Here is an 18,299-nt window from a genome sequence, read left to right on the forward strand (position 1 = left end):
AATATGAAATCAAGTGTTTAAAATGCAATCAGCAAGGCAGGACTGAAGAGAAAGTATGTTTGGGTAAATATCTTCAAAGTTAAAGCAACTATTGAAATACAATCCTGAAAGGAAAACCTATTTTTTGGTGGGAGACTTTTTTTTTGTAAGATGAGAATAGTTTAATAACAGGGTTTTAAGGCTGCTCTGAACTGAACCCTAAAAAACACCAGAAATTTAGAAGGGAAAGGTGAGCAGACCTTTCAAGCATAAATTCTGGAAATCTTTGCTGCCATATGTGAAAAGTCTTATAAACATATGCAATGATATTATGACTACTTTTCCAAGAATACCCTAATTAAGGCATGGGCAAGCTGATACTGGCTACCTACAGATACTGAGAAGCCAAAGGTTGAATGGCAAAATCCATTTTTCTCAAAATAAAAAGTATCTCAAAATCAAGTTGTGAGGAATATCAGCACATTTGCTAAAGAGAAGGCTAAGTCTCCAGAAAAGGAGCCTTCTATAAGAACTGTTATTTTGGGAGTTGTTTCTTGGTTGTGGAAGGCAGGAAGCATCTTTTGTTTTTAAATGCACAGCTAAATTTTAAACAAAAAACTAAGGTGAAAACAGATTTTTAAAGCTTCAGCTTTATTGGCCATCAGCTCCTTGAAAACTATGAAATAATAATAGTACTTCCAGGCACAGAAAATTCCTGGCACCAAGGTAATTATACTTGTGACAGAAGAACATTCCCATTAATACATAACTGTAAAAGGATAAGGTCCTAAAAAAAGCTAAATTTGCATGTTAGTTGCTAAAAGATCTACACCCTGGAACTAAAATAGTTTCAGGGTACAATCTAAGCAAACTAAAGTAAATTCCTAAAAACCAACTAAAATTCCTAAACTTAAGTTACACGCTTAAACTAAATTCTTCCGAAACCTCACCACACTTTCACATATAAAGGAACTTATGGAAATATACTTACCCTGGTTCAACATCTCCATGTTGTGGGGTTACAGTAAGGCAGTGAGCTGGCCATGAAAGTTCAAATGTCAACATTTGATTGGAATTGTTGAGAATTTCTACATGTCTAATATCTGCCGTTTCACCTGTAACACACAAAAAAAGCTAACACACACAAAAATTCACAAAAATGCCCAAGATACAGAGATGCATCAATGAAAATAAAGTATTTTCTGACCTAATTTTATCTTCATATTACTTTAAAATCTTCATGGGTATGCAGTGCATTCTGTATGTATACACAGAGCACATTACCTCTGATGATTCATCCAAAATTGTGTTCAAATCAAGACTGTATAAAGATTACTGGCCAATCCACACTTACAAACATCTTATGCAATACAGTTATCTTAATACTTAAGTGGCTATTTCATTAACTTCAAAAAATACTTACCAATAGAAGGAGGTGTCAAAGCCAAATACTCAGGTGTAACAGCCCAAGTCTGTTGAGCATCTGATTTATTCTGAACTAGATCATTAGTTTTCACAGATAAAGAAGTACCCTGAGGTCCTTTAACAGGAAGAACATCCAAAGGTGAAGTGGTATGTCTGACAAAGTTCTCCAATCTGAAAATAAGACTGCATTAAGCAAAAGCAGTAAAAAAATACCTCACGACCTACTCTTAGTATATCTCAAAATTACTCATAGCCTACTCTTAGTATTTCTCAATTTTATTACTAAAGTACAATACATGGGCCCTCAATTTAATTCAATTCTCCATAAAGTATAAAACAATCCAGCAGCTATATCAGGACACAGTTTTTCCACAGAAAAAGTGGAAGTGGAAGGTACCATTTAGAATGAGAGGAAATAAAATAAATAATTATCTTCAGAAGATAATAATATAAAATAATTTGAAAACATGTACAGAGAAAACAAGGACTGCCTAGAGAAATAAAGCAATGCAAATTAAGTTTCACAGCATGTTGTGCAACACATTCCAAAGATCAGGAAGGACCTATGGAGATCACCCATTCCAACACCCCTGCACAAAAGGAGGGTCAGCTACAGCAGGTAATTCAGGATATTGCCCAGCCAAGTTTTTAATTTCTTCACAGATGAAAACTTCACAGCCACTCCGGGCAACCTGTTCAGTGCCTAACCACCCTCACAAGAAAAAAACATTCCATACATATAATTATTTATTATGGTTCCAGTACCTGTCCAATTCCAGTTGGGGTCCAGGAGACTGCTGAAAGCCATCCTGATCACAAGTGGAATATCCAACCACAGAAAGGAGAATCTTTCGCATATTTGCATAGAAAAGATGGATATCATTTGTCTCTCGTGGGACATCACATACTAAAAATGAGAGTAATAAGAGCAATTCTAGTAAGAAAAATTCTGTAATACTCAGAAATTACACCACAGAGATTTAACCAATTTTAAACTTTTTATTATAAGATATAATAAATATTACATATAAAAATATATATAAAAAGATTATCATACAGTTTCCACCTTTACACAAATGCTATATACCAACTTGATTCTATGACAAATTAGAGTTAGCTTTTACTTTTTTCTCCAACAATGGTTTAACAACTTCAAAGGATAGTCCAGAACGCAATAATTTAATGTTCACTAGGATTTCACCTCAATTAAGGTGAATGATGAAAAGAACCTTTACTTTTCCAAGTAAAGACAATATAGGGAAAGAAACAGACCACATTTATTCAGGTGTAGTAGCCGTAAAACAGTAAGTCATTCCATATGTGAATATAACTAGCTCAAGAAAAGGGTTTGACAGTAAATTTATTCATGACACTTATGGGATTGAACACTTGGGGGTGGTTTAAGGAACCTTTACAATATACTGTATTCTTATTAATGTATTTCTTACTAACAAGCAGAAGAAAAAGCTATTAAATTTATGAAGGAAAATAAATACATATTTTGGTGTCAGCCAAGTTGTCTGCATTTCAATTTTCAAATATATCTGTATACAGCAAACTTAATCTTTTCCAATAGTTATTAAGCCAAATACTTTCCAAATAAACTCAGCATTTTTAATACTATAGTATTTACAGACTGGAGGTTTGTGTTACTAGGAGAAAAGTACAGAAAATTATTTAAATAAATAGATACTGAATGAAAAAATTCTGTTGTAATGAGTTGACCCTAGCTGGATGCCAGGGGCCCACCAAAGCCATTCTATCACACTCCTCCTCAGCTAGACTGGGGAAAGAAAATACAACATAGCTTTGCCAGTATAACTGTCCAAATTTAGGATTTTTTCTTCTACATTTATAAAAAAAATAGTGAAAAAGTAACTAGGATTCAAGCCAAAAGCACATTTGCCACACAGAAACAAGTATTATATTTTTCTTTTAAGAAGTCATAGTCTTACCTTCTGTCACAAGCTGCTCCCCTTGAAATTCTTCATCAAATACAGCGTTTCTCACTAAGTTGTTTTCTGGGATTATGCGTTTTTCTACCTCAGGTTTATACATCACAGCTCTGTTAGAGGTAAACAGGAGTCATTAAATTAAACACAGTGCTACAAACAACAACTTGAAAAGATTTATACGAATCGTAAGAATCCATCAGGATTTTCACTCCATCATTTCTCGACTACACTAAGCTCAAATCTGGGAGCATCCATTTAAAACTAAAGCCTTTTCACAGTCTTAAAATAGTTAAAGAAATACCTGCTCTATTGCTGCAGAGTAAAAGGAAACACTGAAATAATGGTTACCATATGTTTGTCTTTCCATACTTGTTCTGTGCTGTCAGTCACACCTACTAGATTTTTGATAAGTACATCAGGCATCTGAGTGATGTTTCAATCACCAAAGGAAGCAGGAAAATGCTATTTTGGTTATAAGTGAAATTTTTTTGAGAGGAAAAATTGACTAGTCAATGTCAGAGTGGCAGCAGGTGCCAGCCAACAGCAGGAACACAGAGCCAAGGAGCATGACTGCCAACAGAATAGAAAACACTGGGAGGCACAGAGATCTAAATAGGGAAAAATGGGAAGCTACAGGTCAGCAAGAGGAAATCTGGCACTTAGATAAGGTCAAGGCCATGGAGGAGGAAAGAATACCTAGCATTACTAACTCTCAGGTCTAAGCTACTTACTGGGCTGCTGACTATATATAATTTTGGAGTAAGGAATTTGAGGCACAAGCTGGCGGATGAGGCAGAGTACTCATTTCACATTCCTGCTCCTAAGTCCCAAATCATGCTCTCATTCTAGTGCATAATTACAGAATGAGGCTGGACTGGCTTAGAGAACTCAGTCATTGCAAGACATACTCTTTCAAGTTATCAAGGGAGATTTCAGAAAAACTCCCACAAAGAAACAACCAGCTAGACCACTACTTTCGAGAACAATGTCAGCCTGCTGACTAATAAAATCAACAAGTCATTTTGCATACCTAACAACATCCAGAATCTGAATTGAAAGTTTCCAGTAATACTTATGCAGTTGTATTCAGCTCCTAGATGTGTTTTCTGTTATCTGTAGTCCAAAACTGTTCCCTAAGTACTTCAACCCTTTAAGGAGGATTCTAAGATAGTGAGCATTGCCTCACACAAAACAATTCATACAAAAAAATCAGGAACAAGCATCTTCTAAGAGATCTAAAATAAGCCAGTTTCCTATCAAGGTGAAGAACTCAGCTATTCCATGAGCTTTTTATTCAAAGTCATGCAGTTAAATTCAGCCGTGTTTAACACTTCATTTGGATAAGAATATACACAATGCCTTTCACACATTGTCAGGCACTGACATTTAAAAGCAATAATGCAATAAAGCTGTTTTGAAGTTTTGCACTGAATTATGATTATCAGCACCTTAGTGCTCTACCTAGTCTTAACATTATGCATTACACTATACCACATGGACAGCACAAGTCACAAATGCTACTTATGCAATTGAAAACAGAATATAACATTTCTGTGTGTTTAAGTTACACAAACTGAAATGCAGAATAACATGGCCACTATTTAAGATCAACAAGTTTCCTTAGGGCGTCATGAGCATATGTGGATGTTCTTTTTCTCATTACATATCTACTCAAACACACTCTTTGTCAACAGAATTCAGCAAACCAAGACATGAACTTTGTTTGAAACCTAATACTCCTGGATTTCAGTACTATTCTTTCCATGAGCCTTTTCTTCAAAAATGAAAGTTGCATACACATTAGAAAGAGATCTCTTTCAATACAAAAAAGAAAACATTTCCCCAAAACCCAATACACTCGAATTATAAGTTAAAATACAATAAAATCCTTAACTAGGATTCTAGCTACAGTATGTAAGCAAAGCCATAAATGAAGAAACCCCCATCAACAATTCACATGTGCAAGGCTTAATAGATCTCTACATATCATCACCCTTTAGCTTGCTCTTGCTCATTTTGGAAACATGTTAAAACCATACTCGTGGCAGCACATATGCCTAGCTTTAAGTTCTTATTAAACTTCTTATTAAACATCTGTCTGTTACAACAGCAAAGCACATCTTACCTGCGATACTGCTGCCTAGAAACTTCGTCTCCCCAAAAAAGACATAGTGTTGATACCAACGTGTTTGGATGGAAGTTCTTTTCCATTGGATTCCATATTACAGTAATCACCTGATAAAATAAATAGCCAACATACTGAGAAAAAAATATCTTGTTTGTATTAATGTTCGGAATATGAGACAACAGATTATTACAATACAAGTGAAACAGGACATAAAGAACAGGTGAAATTTTAACAAAGAACTAGTCAGACATTTTCATTGATGACAATTTAAATTCATAAAATTTGCTCAGAACAAAGCACTGTACTTACCTCATGTGTTCCTTCTCTTAGTACAAACTTCTCTGGAGACACTGTCATAACCTGAGGATCCATCACTGTTTTTGTCTGCAGGTTTTCCAAGCACAGTGCTTTAACATAGGCAGCCCGGGAACCTGTGTTTCTCACATGGAAGGAAGTTTTCTGTAATCTTGCAGACAATGATCCTTCCAGTGTAACCATGAAGCTATCTGACAACTTTTTAACATTTTCTAAAATTATATTGCTTGTTCCTCCATATCCAGATAATGGTATCTGGGAGAGAAAAAAACCCACCACCAAAAAACAGTACTTAAGTGAAAAAAGCTTCTTAGTAAAAATCATTTATGTACAACTATGGTAAGGTATATAGAGTTACAGAAAAACAAATAAAAATGTTAAAAATGTGAACTGAAAAGCCCTTGCAAGAAATAGAAAAGCCTAAATTTACTCAATCATTATCAAGTTCTACTTCCAAGTTCGTATACAACCTAGCTATAGAACAGGACAAGTTCAGATTTTTTAACACTTCTAGAGTTAAAATCTTAGGCTACTTTAAATACAGTACATAAAATATTTCATCATTCCCAAAGGATAGAACTACATGCAAAATTGATATTAATGTTCAAAGCACAAAATTTAGTGCCATATGACTTTAACAAGTATACAGATATCCATAATATGTATCTTGCATTTTCAAATTTTTGACGGAAACACCTATTCAGTGCTAGATTTTTAATAATTATGAAAAAAGCACATTTAAAATTATTAGAAGTTATCTGAGGACTCTTACAGTAAACTTAATTCCTGGCTTTGATCGAATCCCCAGCTGTTTGATTTCCAGCTTTGCAAAGCAGCAAGTTACTCGAGTGGGTGTAAACATCAGGTATATATTAGTATCATCTTTGGGACGCATTCTGAGTTCCCAGTTACTGGTTAAGCGTTGTTCTGACCCGAATATACTTCGCAGCTGTAAAAACAAAGACATCGGAACTGAGTGACTACAAGAAAAAAAACATAGCAGTAAAACTTACTACCTGGAAGGAAGAATTAATTCTTTGAACTCCGCATTAACTTCTTTGACAATGGCATATTTAAAGTTGCAATGTTTAATATGCAATTAAAAAGACAAAGTTCCAGATACTTTACATTTCCATAATGAACATTTCAATGCCTCTCAGTTTAGACACGTTTTTGTCCTCAGTCCCTAGCCTGTCAAGACTGAACTTTACCAGCACTACATTAATTTTCTGTCAGTATAAGATTTTAGATTTAAGAAATCTGAACATTTGAGGGGGAAAGGGGATATATGTCAATGCAGGTTACAGAACAAAAAGACCCATTAGCCATGGTAATTCCTAAAGGTTAAGTCAAGTTTTTCTATCCTTGTCTAGACTCCCTCCTGCAAGAAGGGCCACTGATGGATCACTGCACCAAGTACTGACTCTGTTATGAAAGAGCAGCTTAGAGAGCTGTAAACTGAGCTCCAGTTTGCTGCAGCACTCCTATTTCAGCAGCTCCCAAGGATACCAGCGTAGCTTAAGCTCTGCTACCACATTCATCTTGGCAGTCTCAAAACAGATACACAGCTGCTAACACTTCAGGGCAAAAACATTTTCATTAAAAACATAGCCTGGTAACTGTCATAAACACTAAAGAGAAATGTTAATGGCAGCCACCTGAAAGGAGTCTTGATCCTGGCCTCTTATCAACAGTCTTAAATGCTGGGTCACACATGGAGAGTCATTTCTTAGAATTAACATCTTCTGTCTGAAAAATATGTTTGGTTAGATTTTAGAGCAAATACAAATTAAATCTATGTATTAATTCATGGAAACAATGGAACTAGGACAGTCAATTTTGAAGTAATTTAATAGGAAAAAAATTACCGTTTGGAACAATAGAACATGTTAAATAGAAAAGTATTTGTATATTATCAAACTTACACACCCTAGACTGTTATACACTACAACACAAAAATACTCATAGTAAAACAATCCCCAAATATACATATGTATGTTTAAAAAAAAATACAGGTTTTATGAAGTTCAAGTACTGTACTTACAGCCTGAAGTTTCAAAGAAACCAGCAATTATATCAATATAAAAACTCCTTTAAAATCCCCACTTCAGGACACAGTTATGATGAGGTTATCCAGAGAGACTTAGTTATGGACAGACAAAGTCTTGTGAGTAGTCTGGCCCAGATTCACAGGAACAGTTGTAAATAACTAAATTCAGGATAATTTTTCCTCTTCATGTACTTCACAATGTAATAGCAACACAGAAAGCTATGGCCACTTGACAGAATCAGGTTGACTGAAATATTTTTTTTTTCTCTGTGATACATCATAGCACTGACCAGGCTTCTGGTACTCAGAGCTTTCTTCAGCAGAGATAGGAAACATCTCCAGCAAGAGCAAGTGCCTTTGTCATTTTAACAAGTCAAAAAACATTGACAGATGAATTTGACAAGCCCTAAAACTGCTACAACATAAGAGAATAGCTCATGCAGTTGGAATCAAAGAGGAGGACAGACAGAGCAAAACCCCTCTCTATCAAAATTGGCAGACATTCTTTTGTACTCTGTTGAAACAAAATAACAGAAATAATTTCAGCTTTCTAAAACCAAGGGTTCATTAACACTGTTTTACAGGAGGAACAGAAAACAAAGATAGCAGCATACAGGAAACAAGGAGTAATTCCCAAACACTGAAACTACTGTTAGAAGCACACCACACCTTAACAAACCAGAAAAACAAAAATGCAGCTATCAGAAACAGTTCTTGGATACAAACATGGATTGATTTTAAACTGCCAGGAACATCATTAGAGTCCTCAAAATGTACAGTATAAACCAACAGCAGATTAGTCCTTCAATTAATAATTACTAGAAGTTCAGAGATCTGCAAAACTTGCAGACTTTACATATAAAAGAAGCAAAGAATATCCTAACAATTATGAACAGTTTCACTAAAGTATAGAATACTGAACCTGTAAACTTGAAACTAAAGTGTGGACAAGAAGTAGCCTGAAGGATAAAGTAATTAATAACTGAGGGCAAAACAGATTCTACATCAATTGAAGTTTTAACATTGAAACCCATTCAAATCAGTTAAGGGATGTTCAAAAGTTTATGCTATTCAGGTGGCCAAATTACATCACACAGACGGGATTCTGTTCCTTGTAATGGATGAGAGGAAGCATAATTAATTCTAGCAAGAGATAGGTATCAAAAGAACCAACAGAATTTTTCTATCAACTTAACTGAAAAATACTTTTCACCTCATTTCTACTTACATGACATACTACACTTACAGAACCAGATATTCTAATCATAACTAAAGAGAATACAAAGGTCAAACAAGATCACTTTGCTCCCAAAACTTTCTTGCACAAGAAAAATAACTGCAATATACTGCTTCTTTCACTTGAGGCACAGAACAATTCACTGTGAATTATCAATGTAAATTAAAAATTTTACTTCATATAAGTGCAATATAAAATACTTAACTTGATATTCTATATGAACAGCTGTCTAACTTATACTTACACTGATGATCCAAGTGATACTGCTCCCCAGGTAATGAACTGCTTGTTGGAGAGGATGGGTGGAATGTCTAAGAATCCAGCAGCTGTAGACACAGGTCTGTTTTTCCCAAATTCTACCTCACCTTTTATCATCACTTCAAACTGAGGCCCAGATGGCAGGACAAGGATTTTCAAGATACTTTAAAAATAAATACATAAATTTAAATCCCATAATAGAACAAGATTAGCTGATAAAATCAAAATATAAATTAAACAAATATTACAGATAGGCATTTTTAAAACTACCTTTTCAAAGCAAAAATACAAATACTTCTTTTTATTTTATGACACAGGCCAGCTTTAGGCATAGCCCTACATCTAAACCCTTTGTGCTGTAAGTACACATGCCACATGTACCTCACACAGTCTTCTGAAGTATTTCATCTGGAAATGGTTCAGATAAATATTTCAGAAACTACAGCTCAAAGTATTTTTTGTCCATACTAATTTCTAATTATTTTGAAAGACTAATTTTAGAAAGAAAGTCTGGCTCTAGATTAAAGAGGTGCCTTTTGAATGCCATGAAAAACTTCATTGAATTTTTACAGGCATGAGATATCCAGGAGCATCAAGGAAGGAAATCCAGCTTTTAACTAATAGCCTGAATCATTTGTTATAGCACAGAGAGACTTAAAGTCTTCAAGAAAAAAACTCAAAAATATCCATTCTAGCTGTCAGTAAATCCCTATGATGTCTGCTTGACAAAGTCCTGAATCCCATCAGCAGGGAACATCGACCCTGATTACTGGATTACTGCCTCAGTCAGTTTATTACTCTTCTGGCAGCACATTGACATAGATTACAAAGTTTCCAATCCTCCTGAGTACCTCAAGCCTGTAAAAATTCAACCTATCCAATAGGATCATACTGTCACTAGCACAGAACTTGTCTATTGCTTAATTTAAATGCACTGGGGAGGCTTGGTCATACTAGCTAGTGAAATTGAATGTATTTTGAAGATACTCCTTTGTCCATTCTTGCAGAAACTGGAAATCATGTAACAAGAGAGGAAAAGCTACTCTGGAGAAATAAGTCAGATCCCTGTCATTGCCAAAAACTCTTGCATGACATCTTAATTGTCAGTTGAACCAATCAAGTTTGTTTTGCAGAATAAAATTCAACAGGTGCTAAAACTATGAAGGCTTCATCCATCTGCAAAAGAAACATGCACATTTACTGTTTTACAGAACAAACTCTTATCTATCTGATTACAGCAGACAAATAAATACTTATGACCCTGATCTGTTCTTGACTTTTTTCACATGTAAGAGAAATAACATTTCCCTTGCCTCAGCAGAAAGAGAAAGAGGGGAGCTACTAAAGGGGCTGCTGAAGGTAAGTATTTTGAAGCTTTGCTGTACTTTAGAAATAACTACTGTATAAAGGGCCTCAGGGAATTACCATTTATTTAAACTAAACAAATCTTAGAATATTTCTTGATAGGAAATATTATCTATTCATTCTGCTATACAATTGAAGAGGCAGATATTCTATAGAAAAGGTGAACTTAAACAAAATTCCTTTCGTAATGGATGAGAACTCTCATGGAAACAGCTGAAGTCAAAAACTCTCATATGGGTGAAACTTTCAATTTGCTTATTACCTTAAGGTAAAAAGTAGTCCAGTTTAACACATGCAGCACAGAATCAGTTATATTACCTTCCTGTGGTTGTTGTGCTTTTTGGAAAAAACTGGACAGTCACTACTTGCTCTTCTCCAGGAAAAAGGAAAAGGTCCTCAGGTTTAACAGCAAAGCAACTGTCCTGATCTGATGTCTGAAAACAGGCCAAGGGCAAAAGGGATGGTTAGTTATCTATTTTAAGGGATTAAGCACTCCTACAAAGTGTAATACAGTTTGGTTGTGCACTTGTGGTACATGCAGTTCAGACAACTTCAACAGACCTGGAGTCTTCAACACTTTATCAATTAGCACTCAGTATCATCACCTGATGTGGCATTTGTGATAGTGGTCATAGATCTATTTCCATGGCCTCTGCTCTTAGAAATGATGGACTAACAAATCTCTTTTTGTAAAATGGTTGACTTTGAAATGCAAGTTTCCAATGTGGTTAGTCATCTTTCAGTCTGGAACCATACTTTCCATGGATTCTCAAAAAGTCAAGTGAAGACACTGCATATCTAAAAATAACTCACTTTGAGTTGTCAAGATGTACAGTAAAAACTAATGCAGTTTTGTTAGAAAACACAGGTGTTCCCCCGTGCTAATATTCATCTTAGCCTTAAGTAGGCTTTACTCTACCAGCTAACTAACACCTGCTGTGCAGCACAGGCTTCACTACTTTTACATATATCAAATATACTAGTTAAAATTTAGTGAAAGTCATAACGGTACGTTTGTTGTAACAAAACTGAAGTGGAGCAAAAGAACACCCATGTGCTTTTTCCAAAAAAGTAAACTAATCTCTTTGCCATCTTTCATTTCCTGTACATAAACTTGTTAAGCCTTTATCAAGCCACAGAGCTGAGCTACAATCTCAAGGCTCAGCTCTAGTTTGAGCACAATATGAACAGCACAAAAATAATGATTTCAAGAGGGAAAAGCCAACCTACCTTAACTTTCAAATGTACACTAATGTTTCCAGCATTTACCAATGGCAGCTGCTGCTTGACTGTTGAACCCACACTAGTAGACAGATGTATTTTCTGTAAAAATAAGTAAGTGTATGTTTGTATATATACATAATAAAACCAAACATTACAAAGATAGGAGGCTAAGAGAGACAAAATGTTCTTGAAATAGTTTGTAAATATACACAAACCTCTAAGTGCTTTGGAATATGTATCCTTGCTGTTCCAGCTCTTGCTCTGAGATAAATACTTTTAATCATAGTGCTAGGTCCTGGACTATCCACTTCCACATCCACTCTTGCCAGGAACTCCTCTGCTGGACCCAAGGAATCTAGGAACAAATTAATGAGTAGCAAAAGCAAGCAAGTCTGCCAACAGCAAAGGCCATTCCTATGGATGCTTGTCTCACTTCAGCCACTCTTCAATATCAACATATTCACGGGGTGATAATAACAGCTCTCCCAATACTCCTGCAACACTTTTTTCCTCATTTAAATAAAGTCTCACAGGACCTTATTTAAGAGTTTTACCTTTTTGTCAAATGTTGCTAATGCAAACAAAAAACCCCATCCTACCACACCAACCAAACTAGTTGATATGTGTACTATTTTCTACTCGGGAAGTCAGAACAATTCAGAGGTTTCTTCAAATTTATTATCTATTTTGCAATTAATGCAATGTGTTCTTAAGTGATGGTTTAATTCCCTCAGTAAAAGGAGTTAACACAAATTCCAAGCATCTTGCAGTACAAACTTTGTATAGCTTCATACTTAAGTAAAAATGTCCCTTGTAATATATAAAGGATTAAGACAGAGACATTCTGCCTCCTACAGGTACTAAAAATTAATATGATACCTGAAATATTAGCAGACAAAAGCCAAACATGGTTTGGTTTGCACCCTGTTCCTGCAATTCTAACTCATGTATACATTAAAAGTCAAATCTGTTTCAGCTGAAATGAAAATCAAGTTAATTTACCTGAAGAAGAAATTTGTTTCTTAGGTGCATGGAACAGAACCCAAACTGTTAAAGCTTCAGGATCCTGAAAAAGAAATTGGTTGACTTACCTTATGGAAGGGAGAAAATTATTGAGAGGAGAAAACAAAGCACCTACAAAACTTAAACATGCAAAAGGTGTGCTGCCCAAAAATCATTACTGTGAACTCAAATATAGAGCACTGTAATTTCAGACAGCAAGTAAAAAGAATTCACCAACAACAAACTACTTACTTGCCCATCATAGCTTGCATGTATCACATGATTTACAACTGATGGAGCTGCTGTCTGAGAAACTGCAGCTATTTGTTCATTAGAAGTATTAACAGGTTCCTTGGAAAAGGTGAAGCACCTCCAGGCTACTGCATTCTGTCAAGAAAAAAAAAAAATTATTACCAGTACTAAATCTCTTATTGTCAGTAACAGCAATGCTGACAAAGCTGAGAAATGCAAGACAACTTTTGAATAATTCAATTAGTTTGGAAAAAAATAATCAAAAATTAGGCTGTAGTTTTGGTAAGTATATGATAGTCCAGCAAACACACTAAAAACATAATGAAATACTTTTGCAGCAAAAGGGGACAAGCAGAGTCTGGTTAGCTTAAGCTTTTGAGAAGTCTGGCTGTTCAAATAATCTGAGCCATCTTAACATAAGGCTAATCCTTTCTTGTTGCCCTGCATAAGGAAACAAGGCCAGTTCTCCCCATAGCACAAATCAGTAGTCAGCCCAGCCTACCCAAAAACTGAAAACTGCATTGCCAGAGATGCAGAGGCCCACACTGTAGCTTCTCAGACAGGCTATTATATAATGGGAGACAATGCAGATAGATGAGTTCTGCCCTTGCTCCTGCAGAGGGAGTTAAACTTGCTAGCAGCAAGCCATTCCATTTGAATAGTGGAATATGCCTTCACCTTCTCAGAGAGAAGAGGTAGCTTCCTCAGTTTCTCAAAGGGAAGGCTGGGGAAGGCTTAGGCAACACAACCCTTTTCCTATCTGCTGCCCTGTGCTATCAAAGCAAGCACCAGAGGCAGAATCCCGTGGCTAAGCTACAAAAAGTAACCAACAGACATGAAACAAACCACACATCTTTCCCAGAAGCATTTTTGTTGGCACCATTTCAGCAGAATCAAATTACCACCCTGCAAAAACCATTTATTTCCTGACTAACAAAAGACTTCTTGGAAAGTCTTACATTGAGTGTCCAAGATACATTTCTTAATGATATGTAACAAAGTGTTTGGGTACTAAAATTCAGTATCACAAGATGCTAACTCTCACACACAGAAGTTTACTGTACTTACTGCGTTAATAATAAGTCTAATTGGCATAAAAGCATGGGTTTTGTTGATAAGTTTTAGGGGAAGAGCCTTCAAACTGCCAAAAGACAAGTCACCAAAATCCAAGCAATCTCCTTTTCCTGCTTCCACCTGGTTTGAAGACAAAGCAGAACTAAGAAGAAAGGAAAACCTTTAAAACACACTACCCTACAAAAGTACCAAGAAAGAAAGGATGTTACCTATTCCATCCTCTTAACCCTATATCCACATATAATATAGACCTCCTACCAGGGGTAGGAGGAGCCTAAGAATTATGTTGTCTTTGATATTAGAAGGGGTTACAGCCAATTGGTTATCTCCCATGCATTTTGCCTCAATTAATTAAGCCAACCTTATTGCAATGTTTACCACCAAAATCCAGAACACAATCAAGTTATTTTGGATAATTCAAACTAAAAGTAAGTTTAAACCATTATTATTGCGAGCAAGTAAGAAATGTCAGTCTTAGATAGTTAAAAACTCATTTCAGCAAGTTAAAAGTTAAAAATATATGGAACAGTTTATTTTTGCTAGCTTAAAAACACTTAAGTGTAATGATTTGCAAAATGCAGCTCTTATTTGGTACTTTTTCCAATCTCAAGAATGTAACTACTTGCAGAAATTGAGCACAGAGTTTAAATTTTATTTGAACATGACACAAGTTTGACCTATATACTATGAAGAACATTGAGAATGGACTACATGTGAAAGAATAAAAAATGCATTTAAAAATAAATAAAAATCTATGCAAGAAGCATTAAAAATTATATATATTCCTGTGCATTCACTACTTCAAAACACATAATTAGCCCAAAGCAAGTTAAAAGATCACCATAAATTAAAAAATAATGTTTGCTGTTGCTAATGGCTGAAAATTTTATTTTTCTCAACCGTGTCACAGACTACCATGTACGTTGTTCAGGCACATCCAGAAGCATCATCAAGCCTTTTTATGCCTGTTCATACTCTTAAATCTAGAGCTATATGAAGTCAGATTTAATTATTAATGTCACACTGTCTCCCATCTGGTTGTTCTTCGTGATAAGACAAGACAAAAGCACTTTACACGTGCACTTACTTTTAATTTTTAATTAGTCCAAAATAAGAAAATATTCTCGACAATCATAAGCTAGAGGTAGTGAGAAACCAAGACTTGATGTAAAAATTAAAGAAATCCTTACAATTGGAAATAAATGCTTTTTGTTGCACTAAATTCCCAATCCAACAGAGCAGATAGCTAGTAAGCATCAGATGTTTAAGGTCTTAACAATGAAAAAGTAATGCCCAGTCTTTCAACAACAAAAAAGTAATTTTTAATTAATTCTTTCCACACAGAATGCTTCATTTCCAGCTAGCTGCTTTTCCACAGCTGGAACTTTCCAGATAGCAATACGCTCCTTAAAATTTTTCTTCTATTCCCACTCAAAACATATGAAATTCCAGGTTTCTTTGAGGAGCAACCTTGCAATCCTATTATTTTCCAGTGTCATTAAATTAGTCATAGAATTGCAACAACAAAAGACCCACAATAAACAGCAACTTACTTCTAAATTAGGATTTTCAGCGACTGCTGTCAGAACTACCCTGCTTGCCAAAGCTTCTGATTGAACGATTGTCTCAGTATCTGCAGAAACTGGCCAAGATGAAACATTGAGGATACACTGGAAGATCCCCGAATGGGAAGGTAAGAAAAGGATTTTCAGGTCGTTGGTAGAGTAGGGTCCTACAATGGTTTTGTTCTTGAAAACCAGACATTGATATTTCATAGGATCCATCTGAAAAACAAAATACCTGTCATTTTCAAACAGGTATTTTACCAGAAGACATTTCCTTTCCAAATGCCACATTTATCTGGCACCACTGCTTAACACAGACATTTAATATGTAGTTCTCCTCCATTTAATTAAAACATCTTCATATTCATAGCCCATTTGCATCCTGCTCAACTGCAGGCCTTTTCTTTTAATTGAAACAGAGAAGTCAGCCTGAAAATTGCTGAGGTTTCTTTCTACCATCAGTGAAAGACTGACACTGGGAAAATTATTAAGTAAAATCCTGATTTTTGAGAAAGAACAGCAGTGTATCTCAAAGTTGACTGAAAAAACATTGGTTTTAATCAAACAATTTCATATTCATATTCATTCATGGAAACAACTGTAAAGCAATTTAATTTAAAAAAATCACCTCTTGATATAACAGAATCACTGGTAGCAGGAACTACATAAAAGCCCTATGAAGCTGATAAGAAAATTATGCAACAAATCCTTATTCTCATACACACACACACACTAATATATATATATATATATATATTCACACACGAACACACAGAATTGTGGCCGGATGTTCTTTAAAGAGGAAGTATTCTAAGAAAACAAGATCAAAACCAGAAATCATAGTCCTGGAAAGACACATGCTACATCTGCTGGAAAATATACCTGAGGGATGTGAACAGAATTTCTAAGACTTATAAGCTGCAATATTTAAAGCAAATAATTCTGTGCTATTCCTCAATAATATGGATCATATAAGAACAGCAAGAGCCATATTTAAAAAAAGAAAAAAGCAATACTTTATACAATCTACAGCTGAACTGTGGACAGTACTGCATAGTTTTATTAGATTAGCTAGATAAAGAGCAGTCTATCAAAAACTAATAAGAACAGAAATAACATCTAACTGAAGTTACCAGGTATCAAACTGCCAGAAGCTCAAAGTACCCTATGCTTGTTCTGTTGTTATATTCTTCTCTATTAAGTGTATTCATCAATAAAAGGAATTAAATCATTCTGACAGACCTTGAATCTAACTCATTCTCAAGTTCTCAATATATTTTACTTCTGGAACTATTAGTATGAAAACAGAAATATATAGAATTTAACAAAATTGAAGTGCCAGACATCCTATTTATGGCCTACAAGCTACCTAACAACCAACAGAACAACACATCTACCTTGAAGCATGCTCTAAATATTTCTCATTTTCCATCATTCAAGATCTCCTGATCTCAAAAAAAGAGGAGCAAACTGCCAAAAACGTTTCAGCAGTTAACAGTCCTCAGCACAAATGTTTTCTGGCCTAGGGCTGACTTTTCTTGCATACACAGAGGTGGGAATGAATAACTCAAACCTTCCAACACTTCATGCACACAATACAATTCTACAGATCAATCACCTCCGTGTGGCTTTTATCTCACAAAATCTACTTGTTGGAGGAAGTTTGGTGGCCTGGCCAAAAAAAGTAGCATTGCTTTTGTGCATATTAACTATAAAACGGGAAAAAATCATAGATCTGTAAAGAGAGCCTTGATTTTACATATGATATCTGGTAAGATGACAGTATTATTCAGTTTTATGAAAAAAAAAAAAAAAAATCTCTTACCTTTTCCCCATTAACTGAAACACTGCGTATTCCAATGTTGACCTGCAACCACCGGTCAGTTGGATTATAAACATTAAGAACTGTCTGTGATGCAATTCCCACACAACAGGCATTAGGGAACTTCAGTTCTTCTGGTACTTTTATATGTCCTTTGGAAGAAAATATGCTCCTGTTACAAGTACTCAGAAGCAAATCAGCACTCAGGCTGCCACTAAGTTTATGAACTCATCTGATAAATGCTTCATTATGGCAAGGAAATGTTTGACTCCTACAATTCTCATAAGAATGTTTTTCACAAACACGAATTTGAAATTTTGATAATTTCTAATTTGCATATTAAAGTTCTACTGTCACAAAAACAAATACTGTGTATATATATATATATATATACACACACCTGATATAAAACACTCAGTGGCCACAATTTAATTAACACTAGCCCAACTCAGAAAATTTGAATATTACTATTACAAAATATTGTTAGTATAAACATAGGTAAGGAGTATTTCACTATTTTAAAATGCACTAAGATAAATGCTTTGGAGCACTCAATAAACAAGCTCTAAACTGTCACTGTTTCAACTCTTCAACCCCATTAGCTTGTCATTTAGGCTGAAAGAATTAGCCAGAAAAAAAAGTATAGCA

General features: G+C 35.1%; 1 protein-coding gene across 8 annotated transcripts in view; it reads right to left on the reverse strand.

Moving 5' to 3' along the window:
* The window catches only part of CEP192 (centrosomal protein 192), a 56,621-nt gene that overhangs the window by 16,847 nt on the left and 21,475 nt on the right, over nt 1–18,299 (reverse strand). For 5 of the 8 annotated variants that reach the window (XM_085573708.1, XM_085573706.1, XM_085573707.1 and 2 more), the window contains 17 exons: nt 17,655–17,803; nt 15,818–16,048; nt 14,259–14,384; nt 13,191–13,325; nt 12,939–13,002; nt 12,152–12,291; nt 11,943–12,035; nt 11,031–11,146; nt 9,334–9,510; nt 7,461–7,551; nt 6,575–6,751; nt 5,797–6,057; nt 5,485–5,594; nt 3,360–3,469; nt 2,170–2,311; nt 1,403–1,587; nt 971–1,094 (listed from right to left, as the gene is read on the reverse strand). In XM_085573708.1, coding sequence (XP_085429834.1) covers nt 971–1,094; nt 1,403–1,587; nt 2,170–2,311; nt 3,360–3,469; nt 5,485–5,594; nt 5,797–6,057; nt 6,575–6,751; nt 7,461–7,551; nt 9,334–9,510; nt 11,031–11,146; nt 11,943–12,035; nt 12,152–12,291; nt 12,939–13,002; nt 13,191–13,325; nt 14,259–14,384; nt 15,818–16,048; nt 17,655–17,803 — 2,431 coding nt within the window. Of the gene's footprint in view, nt 1–970; nt 1,114–1,402; nt 1,588–2,169; nt 2,312–3,359; nt 3,470–5,484; nt 5,595–5,796; nt 6,058–6,574; nt 6,752–7,460; nt 7,552–9,333; nt 9,511–11,030; nt 11,147–11,942; nt 12,036–12,151; nt 12,292–12,938; nt 13,003–13,190; nt 13,326–14,258; nt 14,385–15,817; nt 16,049–17,654; nt 17,804–18,299 lie in introns of those variants that run through there. The other 3 variants (XM_085573709.1, XM_077785199.2, XM_085573712.1) reach the window with 2 other exon arrangements.

This window comes from Lonchura striata, chromosome 2 (assembly GCF_050655825.1).
Source record: "Lonchura striata isolate lonStrDom1 chromosome 2, ASM5065582v1, whole genome shotgun sequence".
In the NCBI taxonomy this organism is placed as follows: Eukaryota; Metazoa; Chordata; class Aves; order Passeriformes; family Estrildidae; genus Lonchura; species Lonchura striata.